The 18,835-nt window shown below is 41.8% G+C and overlaps 2 protein-coding genes and 1 long non-coding RNA gene across 3 annotated transcripts in view; 2 read left to right on the plus strand and 1 right to left on the minus strand.

Annotated features, from left to right (window-relative positions):
- The window catches only part of LOC106575093 (T-cell-specific surface glycoprotein CD28), a 13,031-nt gene extending 10,242 nt beyond the window's left edge, over positions 1-2,789 (minus strand). Inside the window, exon 1 of the mRNA XM_014151277.2 lies at positions 2,376-2,789. Within this exon, the coding sequence (XP_014006752.1) occupies positions 2,376-2,460 (85 nt within the window). The 5' untranslated portion in view covers positions 2,461-2,789. The remainder of the gene's footprint in view (positions 1-2,375) is intronic.
- LOC106575094 (uncharacterized) overlaps positions 1-9,113 on the plus strand; it is a 24,382-nt gene extending 15,269 nt beyond the window's left edge. Inside the window, exon 3 of the long non-coding RNA XR_006759969.1 lies at positions 7,705-9,113. This is a non-coding gene — a long non-coding RNA (uncharacterized lncRNA). The remainder of the gene's footprint in view (positions 1-7,704) is intronic.
- Positions 9,114-15,095: 5,982 nt separating this feature from the next.
- LOC106575142 (ras-associated and pleckstrin homology domains-containing protein 1) overlaps positions 15,096-18,835 on the plus strand; it is a 72,811-nt gene continuing 69,071 nt past the window's right edge. Inside the window, exon 1 of the mRNA XM_045700369.1 lies at positions 15,096-15,500. The gene's annotated coding sequence lies outside the window, so the exon portion shown is untranslated. The remainder of the gene's footprint in view (positions 15,501-18,835) is intronic.

Raw genomic sequence — 18,835 nt, forward strand, 5'->3', positions numbered from 1 at the left:
TTTTTGTCCTATACTTAAATAAATACAAATATTTTTAATCCCAGCCCCCGTTCCCCAGGAGGTCTTTTGCCTTCTGGTAGACCGTCATTGTAAATAAGAATTTGTTGTTAACTGACTTGCCTAGCTTAATAAAAGGTAAAAAAAAAATTATGTATGTATGTGTGTGTGTGTGTGTGTGTGTGTGTGTGTGTGATGACGTTGAATGTGTTGCTAAGCATAAGAGTATTTTTTTCAACCTAACTTTTTTTGGGGGGGGATTTCATGTTGAATTCACAACCAAATGTAAATCCCAACTACAAGTTAATATCACAACTGAAAACCTGACATCTCTAGCAAACAATGAAGCGACAGGCAGCAATCTCAAGGGGATTCAAACGATTCAGATTGCTTTCACTTTGTTCTTGCGCACACATAGCTTTTTTTTATGTGAAATTTCTGGACTTTTTGGGGAGGAAAAATGTATTCCCATTCAAAATCCTATTTATCCTAACGCCTGGCCATAAGTTTTAAGCCTAAAATAGCATTTTAACAAATTCAGGACATTATCAGGTTTTCCTACCTTGTCAGGACATTCTGGTGACTTGTGTAGGAAATATAAAACACACACAGAGGAAATAGCTTCTGAGGCTGAATCCTGTAGTACACTATATTGTACCTCGCCCGAAATCTGGATTATTCATATTTCATTATTTGTAATTTCAAAGTATTTTAACCCACACATTGAACATGTTCCGTGAGAGAGAGCGAGATTTCATAAAGTGGTGGAGAGAGGCAGTCACAGAACTGTGTGGAATAGAAAACGTGAGTCACTTAGTTTCATCCCTGTCACCACTGCCTATTCATTTCTGCAAAGTCCTATCAAAATTAGGAAACAGCCAATTCAATGCATTACTTACAGTTGAAGTAGGAAGTTTACATACACCTTAGCCAAATACATTTAAACTCAGTTTTTTCACAATTCCTGACATTTAATCCTAGTAAAAATTCCCTGTCTTAGGTCAGTTAGGACCACCACTTTACTTTAAGAATGTGAAATGTCAGAATAATAGTAGCAATCCTCCCCCTTTTTCCTCCAAACATAACGATGGTCATTATGGTCAGACCAGAGGACATTTCTCCAAAAAGTACAATCTTTGTCCCTATGTGCAGTTGCAAACCGTGGTCTGGCTTTTTTATGGCGGTTTTGTAGCATTGGCTTCTTCCTTGCTGAGTGGCCTTTCAGGTTATGTCGATCTAGGACTCGTTTTACTGTGGATATAGATACTTTTGTACCTGTTTCCTCCAGCATCTTCACAAGGTCCTTTGCTGTTCTGGGATTGATTTGCACTTTTCACACCACGGTACGTTTATCTCCTTCCTGAGCGGTATGACGGCTGCGTGGTCCCATGGTGTTTATACTTGCGTACTATTGTTTGTATAGATGAACGTGGTACCTTCAGGCGTTTGGAAATTGCTGCCAAGGATGAACCAGACTTGTGGAGGTCTACAATTGTTTTTCTGAGGTCTTGGCTGATTTCTTTTGATTTTCCCATGATGTCAAGCAAAGAGGCACTGAGTTTGAAGGTAGGCCTTGAAATACATCCACAGGTACACCTCCAATTGACTCAAATGATGTCAATTAGCCTATCAGAAGCTTCTAAAGCCATGACATAATTTTCTGGAATTTTCCAAGCTGTTTAAAGGCACAGTCAACTTAGTGTATGTAAACTTCTGATCCACTGGAATTGTGATACAGTGAATTATAAGTGAAATAATCTGTCTGTAAACAATTGTTGGAAAAATTACTTGTGTCATGCACAAAGTAGATGTCCTAACTGACTTGCCAAAACTATAGTTTGTTAACAAGAAATTTGTGGAGTGGTTGAAAATCGAGTTGACTCCAACCTAAGTTTATGTAAACTTCCGACCTCAACTGTACATAGACCTGCTTATTCTATTCATAATATAGCTGCAGTCTAGATGTTAAAGCATATCCACATCTGTAATTGGGATTTAACTGCACTCATTTGAGTAATGTGCTGGAGAGATCCAAACCACTGCAACTAGCATCCACACCTGATAAAACCATGCAGCTTGGTGAGCATTGCAACCTTGAATGATCTGCAACCCTTTGATTGGGCAACCTTTTGGCTTTTGTTCTAGTTATCAGAATGTTCTGGTAGTGCTATGGATCATGCCTGAGGTGACATTTGTTGATACTGAGAATATAGATGAACATTAATGACAAAGTCCAATGGTGAAACATTCAGACAAATGTAATAATTTAGAGCTGAAACGATTTCTTATTCTACCTGACTGACATTTATATCTGTTCTACACAATACTCTATGAACATTGTATAACATTGCACCCTACTAAACAGGCTCAGATCTTACCTTTATAGTTGTGGGAGCTTATCATGTTGGCAGCACTGGAGAGGCAGAGGGAGAGGAGGATCGTGGGTATCCAGTAAACGTTCATCTTGAAAGTTCTCAGTTTTGTCGTGAAACTGAAGCTCCCCTGATATCCCTTTACAGTGCACAACAATCAGGGTAAATGTGACAATACACTGTATGCCAAACAGACTGAGACAGTGACTGCTCTGCTCTACCTAAACATACAACACATGCTCCTCACACGATGACAGCGTGCATCTCATAACATCCTTCCCTGTCACTTCACTGTGAACAACAATCTGGCCCTCGTCGACTGTAAGCAACTCTCTCTGCTGCACATCTAGCAGGGTGACTGACTGCACAGAGTTTACTCTTGAGTAAAAAACATCCGCACTCTGAGGCAGTGCACTCGGAACTTCACAAAGTTTCCGCCCTCAACCGGTGTGACCTTTGATGGGCTTGGAACCTCGTATCGCATTACTCATGTTTGATTTTGTCCTCCATATATTTCACTGCTTCTGGTAAAACTCGCAGAGACCCACCCAGGTTTCTCTGTTGCTATGTGACTGTCTCCTGCGACAGACAGTCAGGAAAACGTTGATATTATCGCAGAGACGGGAGTATTACATCGAATCGTATCACCATACATCTTATTGTGGTCACAGTGTAGGCCAACATTTCCTGTTTGTCATGATTATTCTGTGCAATAATTTTCCAGAGACACTTCATATCATACAGGTATCTTCATTGGAACGATAGTGTGCTATAGTTTGTTTGGGGAGAGTGGAGAGATTTACTAATCTCCTGCACACTACAGCTATACACACACACACACAGTAATGTCATGCATACATACATTTTTGGTGTGGGTGGCCCCAGCGAAGAATTCGGCCCTGGCATTTTATCCACACCAGCCAACTCACTCCATGCCCTGACGAATTGAGGCTGTTCTGAGGGCAAAAGGGGGTTCAACTCAATATTAGGAAGGTGTTCCTAATGTTTGGTATTGTAACGTGCGTCGTATAAAGGGGACCAAGGCGCAGCGTGTTGAGTGCTCATCTTTACGTTTAATGAAAACACTTAAACAAAGAAAACAAACACACAGCCAACAGTTCTGTCACGTTATGCTAACAAAACAGAAAACAACTACCCACGAAAGCAAAGGGAAAAACAGGCTGCCTAAGTATGGCTTCCAATCAGAGACAACGATAGACAGCTGCCTCTGATTGGAAACCATACCCGGCCAAAACATAGAAAAACAAAACATAGAATGCCCACCCACCTATCACACCCTGACCTAACTAAACAGAGAAAACACATCTCTCCTAGGTCAGAGCGTGACAGGTATACTCAGTGTATGTGTTACCTGAATATACACATACCTTAAAGACATGCTCCAGAAGTTTGGCAAATAGTAAGTCATTTTTTAAACCTCCCACTTTGGCCTGGATGTGTCAATGTGTAGTTCATACATGCAGAATTACTGTCTTACCTCAATTAGCCATGAAATCCTTAGTTTGAAAGTGACTGTTTTCTGGAAGCTGTGCCATTTTCCCTACATTTTCCCCAACGTGGATGTAGTAGCTCTAAAAATGCTTAGTCATGACTGGTTCCACCCCTCCCATGCTGATCGGGGCATCATAAGCCACCTTAGGTTCATCTTGTGGTTATGTGCACCGGGTGTTGTTTTACCCCCAACCTGGCTTAGTTTCCCAGATGCAAGGATGATTAGAAACAACGAGGGGTTTGTTTTACTCCTCCAGGTTATCTCGGGTCACACACACCAACTCAGTCTATAGAATGCCGGCTGTAGGTTTTTATCACCAAGTCATCATAAAGCTCAAGCCCCAGAGGCCCAAATCAGTCCCACAGACACAGATGAGTACTCATCAAAGCGATTCGAAGAATGAACAGTATTAGAACATAATCTTGTAATTTTTCCACCATACCCCTTTTATAGGTACTATACTACTTCCATATATACAGTGCATTCGGAAAGTATTCAGAGACCCGTTCCCTTTTTCCACATTTTGTTACGTTACAGCCTTATTCTAAAATCGATGAAATTACTTTTTTCCCCTCATCAATCTACACATAATAAACCAAAATGACAAAGCAGAAACAGTTTTTTTAAAACATTTTTGCAAATGTATTAAAAAGGAAAATCAGAAATACCTCATTTAAATTGAGCTCAGGTGCATCCTGTTTCCATTGGTCATCCTTGAGATGTTTTTACAATGTGATTGGAGTCCACCTGTGGTAAATTCAATTGATTGGACATGATTTGACAAGGCACACACCTGTCAATATAAGGTCCCACAGTTGGCAGTGCCTGTCAGAGCAGAATCCAAGCCACGAGGTTGAAGGAATTGTCAGTAGAGCTCCGAGACAGGATTGTGTCGAGGCACAGATCTGATGAAGGGTACTAAAACATTTCTGCAGCAATGAAGGTCCCCAAAAACACAGTGGCCTCCATCATTCTTAAATGGAAGAAGTTTGTAACCACCAAGACTCTTCTTAGAGCCGGCCGCCCGGCCAAACTGAGAAATTGGGTGCGAAGGGCCTTGGTCAGGGAGGTGACCAAGAACCTGATGGTCACTCTGACAGAGCTCCAGAGTTCCTCTGTGGAGATGGGAGAACCTTCCAGAAGGACAACCATCTCTGCAGCACTCCACCAATCAGGCCTTTATGACCAGTTGGAAGCCACTCCTCAGTAAAAGGCACATGACAGCCCGCTTGGAGTTTGCCAAAAGGCACCTAAAGGACTCTCAAACCATGAGAAACAAGATTCTTTCGTCTGATGAAACCAAGATTTAACTCTTTGACCTGAATGCCAAGCGTCAAGTCTGTAGGAAACAAGGCACCATCCCTTCAGTGAAGCGAGGTGGTGGTAGCATCATGCTGTGGGAATGTTTTCAGCGGCCGGAGACTTGCCATGATCGAGGGAAAGATGAACGGAGCATAGTACAGAGAGATCCTTGATGAAAACCTGCTCCAGAGTGATCAAGACCTCAGACTGGAGCGAAGGGTCACCTTCCAACAGGACAACGACCGTAAGCACAGCCAAGACAGCGCAGAACTGGCTTTGTCTGTGAATGTCCTTGAGTGGCCCAGCCAGAGCCCAGACTTGAACCCATCTCTGGAGAGACCTGAAAATAGCTGTGCAGCGACGCTCCCCATCCGACTTGGCAGAGCTTGAGAGGATCTGCAGAGAAGAATGTGAGAGTTTTTTTATTTTTAATACATTTGCAAAAATGTCTAACAAACTGTGTTTGTTTTGTCATTATGGGGTATTGTGTGTCAATTGATGAGGATTTTTTCTTTTTTGCATAAGGCTGTAACGTAACAAAATGTTGGAAAAAGTAGAGGGGTCTGAATACTTTCCGAAAGTACAGTACTTGGTACAGTAACTGGTACCCGGGCTACCTTCAGACGAGTCATGTGAGAATTGTGGGCGTCTCTACCGACATGTTTGTGAGAGTCTCACCTTTCCAAAGAGGGCTCATAAGTGTGGAGCCCAAAATGTTTGGATGCTACAGACAGAAGTTGGCAGATCGGCAGTACCAACTTCAGACGAGTGCTGTGATGCTTGTGGGGGTAGAGCAGAACACCATGGGACCATGCAGCCGTCATACTGCTCAGGAAGGAGACGCGTTCTGTCTCCGAGAGATGAACGTACTTTGGTGCGAAAAGTGAAAATCAATCCCACAACAACAGCAAAGGACCTTGTGAAGATGGAGGAAACAGGTACACAAGTATCTATATCTACAGTAAAACGAGTCCTATATCGACATAACCTAAAAGGACGCTCAGCAAGAAGCCACTGCTCCAAAACCGCCATAAAAAAGCCAGACTACGGTTTGAAACTGCACATGGGGACAAAGATCGTACTTTTTGGGGAAATGTCCTCTGGTCTGATGAAACAAAAATAGAACTGTTTGGCCATAATGGCCATTGTTATGTTTGGAGGAAAAAGGGGGAAGCTTGCAAGCCGAAGAACACCATCCCAACCGTGAAGCACGGGGGTTGCAGCATCATGTTGTGGGGGTGCTTTGCTGCAGGAGGGACTGGTGCACTTCACAAAAGAGATGGCATCATGAGGCAGGAAAATTATGTGGATATATTGAAGCAACATCTCAAGACATCAGTCAGGAAGTTAAAGCTTGGTCACAAATGGGTCTTCCAAATGGACAATGACCCCAAGCATACTTCCAAAGTTGTGGCAAAATGGCTTACGGACAGCAAAGTCAAGGTATTGGAGTGGCCATCACAAAGCCCTGACCTCAATCCTATAGACAATTTGTGGGCAGAACTGAAAAAGCGTGTGCGAGCAAGGAGGCCTACAAACCTGACTCAGTTACACCAGCTCTGTCAGGATGAATGGGCCAAAATTCACCCAACTTATTGTGGGAAGCTTGTGGAAGGCTACCCGAAATGTTTGACCCAAGTTAAACAATTTAAAGGCAATGCTACCAAATACTAATTGAGTGTAAGTAAACTTCTGACCCACTGGGAATGTGATGAAAGAAATAAAAGCTGAAATTAATAATTCTCCCTACTATTATTCTGACATTTCACATTCTTCAAAGTGGTGATCCTAACTGACCTAAGACAGGGAATTTTTACTAGGATTAAATGTCAGGAATTGTGAAAAACTGAGTTTAAATGTATTTGGCTAAGGTGTATGTAATCTTCCGATTTCAACTATATTACATTATTATGTATGGAGATATGAAAGAACAGAGAACTATTTCAGAACATGCTGTTAAATAGAACAACTCGTGTAAATATCTAAACCTCTGTATGAATAGAACACTAGTCTAAAGGAGGAATTTGTAATGTAACAAATGTATAATGGGTTACTAGAGTTAAAGTAATATTGAGTATAATGGGTTATTATGATGGTCTGATGAAGTAGGAATAGAAAAATAATAATAATATACAACTTGCACACCCAAACGTAGACATGCATAAGTGGTGTAAAAAGTAATTCTGAGAAATGTTCAGAGTGGTTCCTTTATGGATCATTTGAAGTATGATAAGGTTAAAGCATTGTACGGGACTTAACTTACCTCTAACCAATAAAACTATAAATGTTTAGAAGATTTCCTCCACCCTGGTAATGCATTTTGAAATAAATGCCATACCCTGTTGAATATAACTAATGAATGTTAAACATTATTTTCAACTGCGTGTTATTCTCTTTGACATTTGTTTTAGAAGTCTGGATTTCCTGAATCCGGTAGTAATAATAATTTGTCATACAGTAAATAATTTGTCTGGATTTCCAGAATTAAAAATGCCCAAAACTGGTCTGTCCACTCCCAAGGTTATGGTGAAGCTGACCACAGATGGTGTCTAGATGTATGGAAGGGATCATTTGCCCAAGAACAGGCTGAACCTCAGCCCCCCCCCCCAAACCGGCTGAAGCAATGGCGAAAATGCCGTTCAGTATGCTTCTTCACCACTTCTACAGTGAGACCTGAGTCCGAGCCAGCAACCTGTACACAGCATCCAGTCGAAGCTATCAACTGCCTTTTCTCTCATGCCTTTTCTCTCAGAAGTGCGACATGGGTCCACGTGGAGTGAGCATGGAGTGGGATCCCATCCAAATGTCTCTCATGCTGCTGGTGTACTGGTAAGAAAATGAACAACACACAATGGACTGTAAAGGACAGTGGCGTCTCAGGTGAGAGACATTATCAAGGGCCATCCACTTTGAACATGTGCCATTGGGAAGACGAACTGAAACACTATCTGAAGAAAAACATGAAGAAACGCCAGGAAAGGAAGAATGAGTGCCGTGAAGGGGGTGGGGGAGGGAGGTGGCCTTAAATTTAGGCTTATCCAAAATTGTTTACTTGGGGTATCAGGTTGATTGTGGAGGTCTGCACACTGTGAAATGTTAAGTAATTTAGACTAAGAATGCATTGAAATACCAATCTGTCATTACCACAAATGGGGGCCATGACGAGAAAAGTTAATGCTGGGAAAATAAGTTCAATGTACATTCTGCCAGTGTCGGTGTGTGCTAAGTTGAGGGTCATAAATTAAAGTGATAGAACCAACGTGAAGCACTAAGGACTGTCATTCTAAATTTGGGTTGGATCCTTTATCAATAGTTATAATTATGATTTGGAAAGGCGAGGCTTCTAGAGACAGAGATGTGCCCTAAAATGTGAGGAGAGCCACTAGATTGTAGCTTGGGCTAACCTTGCCCCAATCTCATTCTTATCAAGGTTGGTGTGAAACTGTTATAACGTGTTCTCTCTCTTCACTGTGAAATGTTATTAACATGCTGTATGGCGATCTGTGCCTCTCTGGCTGATAATATTTCAGCAGCTATTATGTTTTCTGCTCCTCCAGAAGATGGTGAAACTAATGAGCTGCCAACTCTGGATGAGCTCCTATTTCCCCTTGTAGATACAAAAGATGAATAATGATTGAAGGTTGTTTTCGTTTAACAAGAATTGTTAAACGACAGGGTTTTATATTTTGACTAAGTTGATGTCCCAGAGACAGTTAGTTAAAAACAGGTAAATCCAACCCGATTGTGGTAAGATATGGAAACAATGGTTAACATTGTGAGATTTATTCACCTCTCAATCTACAGATCCCTTGTGTATGTGTGTGTATTTTTGATACTCACTCCCATTAATAGAAGTATAACCTTTATTGGGATTATAGTATTACCATACTAATTGGATTGTACAACCCAGAATGAAGGGTTTGAAATGATGAAGTGTCTGGGTTTTTTTCTGTGTTGATTTCCCTTACTTTAACCTTTTTCACACGTACCAACAAACGGGTGTGATCGTTCTACAGTGGTCCCTGCAGCGTACGCTCAAACCAGTGTGATTAGAAGGCTTTTAGAATATCCATTTTCGATTGACGTAAACAATCAGCATTTGAGCTGGCCACACTGTTTTTTCACAGAAACATTTTGCACAAACACAGTCCTTACAAAGTTATGTCCAGAATGTGACCAGTTTATTTGTGGATGCAATGTTCAGACATTCACAGAAGTAGCTACAGCATAACACAATCATCCAAACCGGAAAATGTAGGCTACATTTGTTCTAGCGCTAACTGAGGAAAGATTGACATAACACAAGCGGTCATATTTTTATAACTCTCGGCTGACAGAAACTACAATATGAATTAGCTAATAGCAATTACTATTTATAATTAATCACATCACGGGTGATCTCACCATTGATCTAAATAATTGAGTAAAACACTTTCTAGAAATCGAAAGTAATCCAATGACGGGTAGTTTGTGCCACCGCCATGTTTGTTTTTTCGCATCAACCAAAGATTATAAGAGGAGACGATGAGTTTGGTCTGTTTATAGTATGTATGTTGAAGGGGGTGTGTCATCTACGATCATTCACTTCCCTTCATTCCCTTCTGGAAGTTTACATTTACATTACATTTAAGTCATTTAGCAGACGCTCTTATCCAGAGCGACTTACAAATTGGTGCATTCACCTTATGATATCCAGTTTACCCGAAAGATGAGTGAACCATTCCTTCACCTCATAACATCTTTGGTCTGACAGACGTTTATGTGACACCCAGAATGCATTGTATAATGTCAACAAACATGGCGCCGAACATAGCTGGCAAATAGCTTAGCTCATTATAATCAGTACAACCTTCTAAAAAGTATTTTACACACATCATAGGTGTCCATTACAATCTATGCAATAATCAGAATGCATTATTTGTCACCAGTACTTGAAAATGTGAATAAAACTGTAAATATATTACGCTACATACATACATACATACATACATACATACATACATACATACATACTGTATACACCTACAGTAAAAATTACAACAAGATACAATTAAAGTTGGAAGTTGTATGTAAACTTCGGACTTCAACTGTATACAGAAAGTAAGAAACTTACTTTGATAGGAATGCACACATGTCCAAAGTTATTATTTGTAAGGAAAACAACAAGGCAATGCGAGCGCCAGCCAGAAAATGTTCAAAAATGTGCATACATGATCTGCGCAAACATTGGTGAAGTGCGTGGGCTCTCCTCAAAGAGAGAAGTTTGTCCGGCTCAGTAAAGCCTCAAACATAAATTGTCCACAATGCTGAAATGGGCTACTTCCATGTGAATTAATGAGGCTGAATACACCTAAATTGAAACTGTTTTTAGAAAATACAACTTGTTAGAAAATAATTAGAAATTGACTAGTTGAAACATAGCCTATAGATAATTAGCAGGCAGTGAGTGTTAACTGTCTTGTTGCATAATAATCACATTTTAAAACAGTGAGTGCATTCTGACATCACGTGCATGAAACAACTCACACTGGGGCGACCGTTAGAGATATTTGGAACTCACACATGGAAAAGGTTAATAGGAGTATAGAATATTATGATATAGAAGCTCAAATCTAAATGGTTACATTAAAATGTAATGATTATTATCACACAAGTGATGAGAGTGTGGAATGTGATGGAAATGTTATACTTGTGCTTTTCTATTTACCAATTTCTATGTTCTATGATTGTGCTTTTCTATAAACCAATTTCTGTGTTCATGCAAGTGACTGACTGAACAAATCCTCACTATCAGTATCTGCAATTTGGCAGTACACCCAGACCTTGTTTTGAGAATGAAAGATATCTTAGTTTCAAGGTCTCAGCTTAGAGAAGAAGCCTCGTGAGGTGTTGGTCTGTCACATGTTATGTACCAGTATTGGTTGGTCACATGAACAAAACAAAATGGTAATGATGAATGAATTATGCTAAATCATGCAAATATAACTTGTCTGTGTATAGCCGTATACAAGACAACTGCTGGGACTGCCCCAGCAGAGCTTCTGACAGACGTTCACTATGGTGCATAAAGTTTGATGGAACCTCTCCAGCACGCTGACAAATAAACAATGATTCATCTAAGATTTACTTTGAGTGTCCCTGTGTAAGAATTTCCACAACAACATCAATAAGGGATCATAGTTTTCACCTGGATTCACCTGCAGTCTATGTCATGGAAAGAGCAGGTGTTCCTAATCTTTTGTACATTGTGTACATTCAACCAAATGCCAGATGGCCAATCCATCCATACACACACACACACACACACACACACACACACACACACACACACACACACACACACACACACACACACACACACACACACCTGTCAGTCATATCAAGGCTGAAGTGCTGCAGGCATAGAGTTAGAAGAGAGAGGAGTCATTTTTGCCCATCTCTAACACACCTGATTCAAATATTCAGCTAATCATGGTCTTCTCTCTCGGCCAGGGCTAGAGAGCTACTCTCTAGACCAGTTCCTGGTGAGCTACAGCTCTGTAGGTTTTAACTCCAACCCTAATCTAGCACACATGATTCTAATAATTAGCCGGTTATTAAGCCGAATCAGGACAAAAACCTACAGCGGGGTAGCTCTGAAGGAACAGACTTGGAGAGCCCTGTGCTAGGCCCCTCAAACTCATCTCTGGACCATGAAGCCAGTTTTCATTACTCCCCTCTAATCAGGGACTGATTTAAACCAGGGACACTGGGTGGGTGCAATTAATTATCAGGGCAAACTGATAACCAGCTGGCTCCGGACATTGTAGAGAAAGAGTTGAATACCCCTGGTCTAGACCATAGCTGTGTTTGAATACTCATACCAACTGCACTATTTGTGATGTAAATTGAGTATGTAGTATGCTTATTGGTCATAGTATGGATATAGTTAATATGCCAAAAGTTCCTGGATGTTGTTATAAATTTGCCAAAATACGAAGTATACAATCAGTGGACACTTTCTGTTATTTTGGGGCCCATTATGCAATTCTTCAGAAATGGGCGTGGCTTCCCAACATTTTCAGATTTTAAGAAAATGGTGGAAAATATGCAGCCGAAGTCCATTGAGAGCAGATACAAATTCATTGCTTTAACTAATTATGACAAATGTTGAGTAATATTATAAAGTACGTCTTAACTTCTGCTTTTCATAGGCTTCTTTGACAGCATGGACACCAATCAGAACAGCTAGTAGAATGTAGAGTTTTGTGAAAAAAGCCATTTAACAAACCACTAGCCTTAGACCTGCTTTTGCCCAGTTATCTTATGCCTCGATGTTGCAATACTGGGGACCCCATGATGTTGAGCCTAATATCCACTCATCACTTTCTCTGAAACACTGGGGGCCTGACATGTCAGAGAGGAGAGAGCAGTGGTAAAGGTCACTGATGGGTCACCACAGCACAGATTGAAAATGCTGATCGTGTCAAAACCAGAGCCAACTGGTGCTTGCCCATCACTGACAGGCAGCCCAAATCTGATATTTTTTCCAATAATTGATATTTTGACCAATCGTGTTTTCACATCAGATATTTTTCAGATCTGATTTGTCAAAAGACCAATTAGTAAAGAAATCTGAATTGGGCTGCCAATCTAAATGCTGCCTGACACCCAGATTCAAGTATTCAGCTAATCAAATTCTTCTCTCTGGCCTAGAGCCAGGGAGAAGGAATAAAAAATGTAATGATGTCATGGCAATTTTGTCCAGTGGGTGACATAATTCGTTTAGATGTATCTCTGCCTGTTGATAATTATATTTGCAATAAACATTTAAACACACTTCCACAAACGATTTATCAAGCACTTATATATTATATTTATCACATAAGTCCTTTGTACACCATTGCCATTTGTTCCTCACTTTATTAGGCTACCACTTTCAGATATAGCCTAATGAGGTAACGGTCGAAGGTAATAATAAACTTGCAGTGTGCTACAACAGAGAATGGCACCGACAGATATGGCAGCTCTGCTTCTAGCTCCTAAGCAACTCTGCAGTATTTCGTTTTTTTGTGTGTGTTATTTCTTACATTATTAGCACAGACATTTGTGTTATTACATACAGCTGGAAATAACTTTTTGTGACCAATAATGATTTGTGATAGTGATTTGAACTGTGCAAAGGTCTGGGGTTGGTAGAATAGGAACACCAACAAATGGTAAATACTTGTGAGGAATTCATGTAAGAGATTAGAAAGAATTTGCAAATGTTTTTATTTTAATTCTAACTTTACAGGATAATGTATGAGGTTTGACAAAAATGAACCAGCCCATATGAATTTGCATAACAATCCCTTGAATTTGTACATGGAATTGGCTTCTTCAGCAGTCTGGTTGAAAACTGCACCCCGCAATTCAGGGCGTTCTGCATGTGGGCATTCCTGCCCCTCTTTTTACAGTACTTTTATTGGTATATTTTTAAGCTACGATTCCAGTACATAGGCAGGAGGTGAAGGGGCGCTCCAATACAGTAGATGGCGGTAATGCACCATAATGTGGAATGCCAACCGCTGATACACCCAACAGAAGAAGAGGCGAGGCAGACAACCGAAGCTAGCTGTAAGCTCAGGGATCGCAACTTTGATGGGGGCACAAAAAATGTTTGCCATAAAAGTGGAGACAAATGCAGTGAGTCTGACTAACAAAACCAATGGGGGTAATTCGACCATGATAACACGTTTCGATAGCTGGCTGCAAAACTAACTTAGCAATCATTTAAAAAAAGAATGTTAGCTGACATAAAAGCAGATGCACAACCACATTTCGAAATTGTACCTTGTATTCTACTATTTTAACTCGCAAAAGTAAGTTGAGACCCCGACTGAGTTCCAAAAGAAATGTTACAGAGGGCCTTCAGAAGGGGGCCGCAGGTGAAGGACGCCCCCGCCTGTCGGGCACCGTTTTCCAGAGGTTCTGTTAATGACGGAGAGGACAGGTGTTCGGCAGGCGGGAGCGAAGGACAGTGTGTGCTTGCGTAGTCCTAATATGGATTCCGGTACACGGGAGCCTACGGTGTTGCCTCCGCCTCCCGGAGTAGCTAGTGGTAGACGTATCCTTCGCCCTAGTCTTTCGGGCACGGTTTTTTCCGGTACACAGCAGGTGGGTGTGACGCCGTTAGTTAACTAGTAAGCAAGCAACTTAGTTAACACACGGTGTCGCCCCAGCTTCATGCTGTGCTAGTGACAGTGTCCTTGGCCCCCGACTGTCCGTTTTCTCCGGTACACAGCAGGCGTTAGGCAACAACCACCCGCCTTACAAGCCACGGAGTCGCTCACGCCTGCAGTGCCCACGCCTGTCAGGCATGGTTTCTTGGGTACACAGCAGGCGGGAGAAGGGTGCGACACCGTGTGTTAGCTGTACGGTTTCCTGCAGTTCTGTTAACGACTGGGAGGGAAGGACAGTGTCCAGCTGGCAAAGAGGTACACAGGAGGCGTGGTTGAAAAAACACCGAAAATATTTCCCTTTTGACCCACATTCGAAAGTGCCACAAGACATACCCAAGCATGAAGATGTCGCGCTGGGAGGGGGCCTTCATACAGGAACCAATGGGATACTCGAGAGGGATGGGGAGGGCGTTAATGCAGAAACCAATGGGATGCTCGAGAGGGATGGGGAGGGCGTTAATGCAGAAACCAATGGGATGCTCGAGAGGGATGGGGAGGGCGTTAATGCAGAAACCAATGGGATGCTCGAGAGGGATGGGGAGGGCGTTAATGCAGAAACCAATGGGATGCTCGAGAGGGATGGGGAGGGCGTTAATGCAGAAACCAATGGGATGCTCGAGAGGGATGGGGAGGGCGTTAATGCAGAAACCAATGGGATGCTCGAGAGGGATGGGGAGGGCGTTAATGCAGAAACCAATGGGATGCTCGAGAGGGGGGAGTGTTCGTGAAGAAACCAATGGAATGCTCGAGAGGTGTGTTCCTGCAGACAAATGCCCACATGCAGGAACGCCCCGAATTACGTGCTGCAGTTGCATACTAGTACACTAGGTTGGAGAGGCGCTTGCTCACTCCCAGGATAGATGAGTCGAGCCCAATTCTGGGCTGGACAGGAAACAGGAGACGAATGAGGATGGGAGTATGTATGTGTTTGCATGCCGAGCTGTTAGTTTAAAAAATATGAGGACAACGGGCACTACAATTCGTTCAACTGATTCACAGAAGCGTGTTAATTTCGACCATTAATTCACCAAATACCGTGATTACTGCCTTTGGTTTTCATCATCCATTGGGGTGAACACAGAAGAGGAGCCGCTGTTAAATCCCAATTTGACTGTAAGTAGATTGTGAAATCAGCTTTTCTCACCTCCAGATGTGTTTAGGATTTTTTATTTTTTATTGATAAAACATAATCTACTTAACAAAAAAATACCTTAAACGAGTTACGGTGTACCAGCCTAGGTGATCCTTATTGTAGCGTCCCCATGAAGAAAGGGCCGGGAGACAGGGAATTGATAGCCTGCTGGGTGTGAATTGTTTGTTGAGTAAGGGTAGTTGGTTGTATAGGACCTAACATTTTAAATATGGCTGTGTTTTTAGATAAACATTTACCTTTTTAGAAACCCTATGATGTCAAAGCTAGTGGTCTGTTTGAAAGAGTTCAATGCTTTTGCGGTGTTCTTATGCGGCCATTGAACACTCCTTGGATAAAGGGTGTGTGTGTGGCTGGCCAGACTAGGGAACACCAGACTGACCTATTGTAAAAGATAACTGGACATCTGCGGTTAGGTCGTCAATACTAGTGAATGTTTTTTTTTATAAACAGGCCGGGATACAAAGTAGCACTGTCTGTGTGAATTGCTTATATGAATATCAGTTGATGATGGTCAAGGATGGGTCAAATGTTTTCATGCAAATGTTATGACTTCATCGTCTCTCATCAAAGTCGATTTGTGTAACGGAGGATAGCCTACTGCGCAATGTCATTTTCAGCGACATGATAGGCCTACTGCCTCGTTGAACAACGATATTGCTGCCGGTGTCCCCACCCTGTTCAGACTGGTCTCGGACTAGACATAATGGTAAACGTAATTCTGGGACACCAAATGTGTATGTATGTGTAGCATGGATACGCGAGGTTGAATTGCATTGAATTCTGTGTCTGGCAGAATTTCACGTTTGAATCAGGAAAGTTTGCTCTCACGATTTCTACAAGCCTTAATGTTTAATACAATTATATATTAAGACACTTTTACCGGTTCTTGTGGCTGGTCCTTTCGGTGGTAGGGATGTGAGATGAAACATCCACAGGAAAGTATAATTACACGAACTGTTCAAAGCGTTGCTAGTGCATTCATATTTATATCACCTGAAGCATGCTCAGTAGATACAAATGAATGCACACTTGCTGAGTTCGTGCACGAGTTTACATGTTTCTGCACATGCTTCAGCTGATAGAAGTCTGAACGCACTACCATCACTTTGAAAAGTTGATGTAGTTATGTGTCCCCTGTGGATATATTGTCTCCCATTCCTGGACATATAACGCAAACGTCTAGCAACACAAATGTTGTCTGTACAAATCTCATCATGGACAATTAGCAACTACTTACTTTTTAGCTACTTTGCCACTACTTGGCATGTTAGCTAACACTAAACCTTTTAGCTAACTCCTAAACTTACCCCCTAGAGCTAACATTAGCCAGCTACCTAGCAAAAATCTATTTAATCAATTTTAGCGTAAGGCTGTAACAACAAAATGTAGAAAAAGTTGAGGGCGCTGAATACTTTCCTAAGGCCTGAATGCCAAGTGTCATGTCTGGAGGAAACCTGGCACCATCCCTATGGTGAAGCATGGTGGTGTCAGCACTCAGGACCTCAGACTGGGGGGAAGGTTCACCTTCCAACAGGACAAAGACCCTAAGCACACAGCCAAGACAACACAGGAGTGGCTGCGGGATAAGTCTCTGAATGTCGTTCGATCAGACTTGAACCCGATCGAACATCTCTGGAGAGACTTGAAAATAGCAGTGCAGCGATGCTCCCCATCCAACCATCGACAGAGCTTGAAAGGATCTGCAGAGAAGAATGGGAGAAACTCCCCAAATAGAGGTGTTCCAAGCTTGTAGCGTCATACCCAAGGAGAGTCGAGGCTGTAATCGCTGCCAAAGGTGCTTCAACAAAGTACTGAGTAAAGGTCTGAATACTTATGTAAATGTGATATTTCAGCTTTTAAACCTGTTTTTGCTTTGTCATTATGGGGTGTTGTGTGTAGATTGATGGGGGGAAAAAATACATTTTAGCCTAAGGCTGTAACAAAGTGTGGAAAAAGTCAAGGGGTCTGAATACTTCACAAATGCACTATATTTACAGTACTAACATTCATTTTTTTAAACTGGTACCGAGCTACCTTCAGGCGAGTCTTGTAAGGATTGTGGCCATCAGAACCAACGTGTTTGTGAGTCTCACCTTTTCCAAAGAGGGGTCATAAGTGTGTAGCCCAAACTGATTGAGGGGGAAAAAGCTATTTTAATCAATTTTAGAATAAGGCTGTAAGATAACAAAATGTGGGGAAAATCAAGGGGTCTGAATACTTTATAAAAGCTGTGTGTGTACAGTACCAGTCAAAAGTTTGGACATACCTACTCATTCAAGGGTTTTTCTTTATTTTACTACTCTACATTTTAGAATATTTGTGAAGACATCAAAACTATGAAATAACACAGAGAATCATGATTCTACAAAGTAGAAAATAGTAAAAATAAATAACCTTGGAATGAGTAGGGGAGTAGGTTATTTAACCAGGCATGTCAGTTAAGAACAAATTCTTATTTTCAATGACGGCCTAGGAACATTGACTGGTAATGTATGTATATGAGTGTTTCTTGGCTAAATAGAGCCTGTGGTTCAAAGACAAACACAGAATTGAGAGTATGACTGGGTTTCCCCGCTCGCAGCTTCAGACAGACATTCACACTGTTAAGTTAATGACCCTTCATTGAACGTGGAGTTCATTGCTCCTCTTTGCAAAGAGGAGCAGAGTGCAAGGCCTCTCACTGGATGCCATATGTACCCAGGGTGCCAATGCCTGCTAAAATATCAGAACAAACATTTGTTGGGTGGGCATTTTTTTTACTCTTTTCCCAGCCCTACTAGAGGTTTCTTATTGATGAGCTCTTTCTTCTTGCGAGGGGGCACAGGCTCTGCTGGCACGCGGTAAGATTGCTAGTGAAATGAAGCCTACTGGGTGACGCTGATGAGAACTTATGACACCTATCTGTCCAACATTTTATGACTATATGGTATTTTTCAAGCAAGCGTTTAATGTAGCTTACTGTACCTCCACAAGGCCCCGGAAACACTGAAACTGCCCTAATCTCTGTGTTGTTGGGGGACAGAGCAGTAACCTTTCTATAGGCAGTGTCAGCAGCATATCACCCTGCATCCCACTGCTGGCTTGCTTCTGAAGCTAAGCAGGGTTTGTCCTGGTCGGTCCCTAGATGGGAGACCGGATGCTGCTGGAAGTGGTGTTGGAGGGCCAGTAGGAGGCCCTCTTTCCTCAGGTCTAAAAAAAATAAATAATTCTATCCCAATGCCCCTGGGTAGGGATTGGGGATCCCATGGCACTTATCGTAATAGGAGGGGTGTTAACCCCGGTGTCCTGGCTAAAT

Source organism: Salmo salar, chromosome ssa17 (assembly GCF_905237065.1).
Source record: "Salmo salar chromosome ssa17, Ssal_v3.1, whole genome shotgun sequence".
Taxonomy (NCBI): Eukaryota; Metazoa; Chordata; class Actinopteri; order Salmoniformes; family Salmonidae; genus Salmo; species Salmo salar.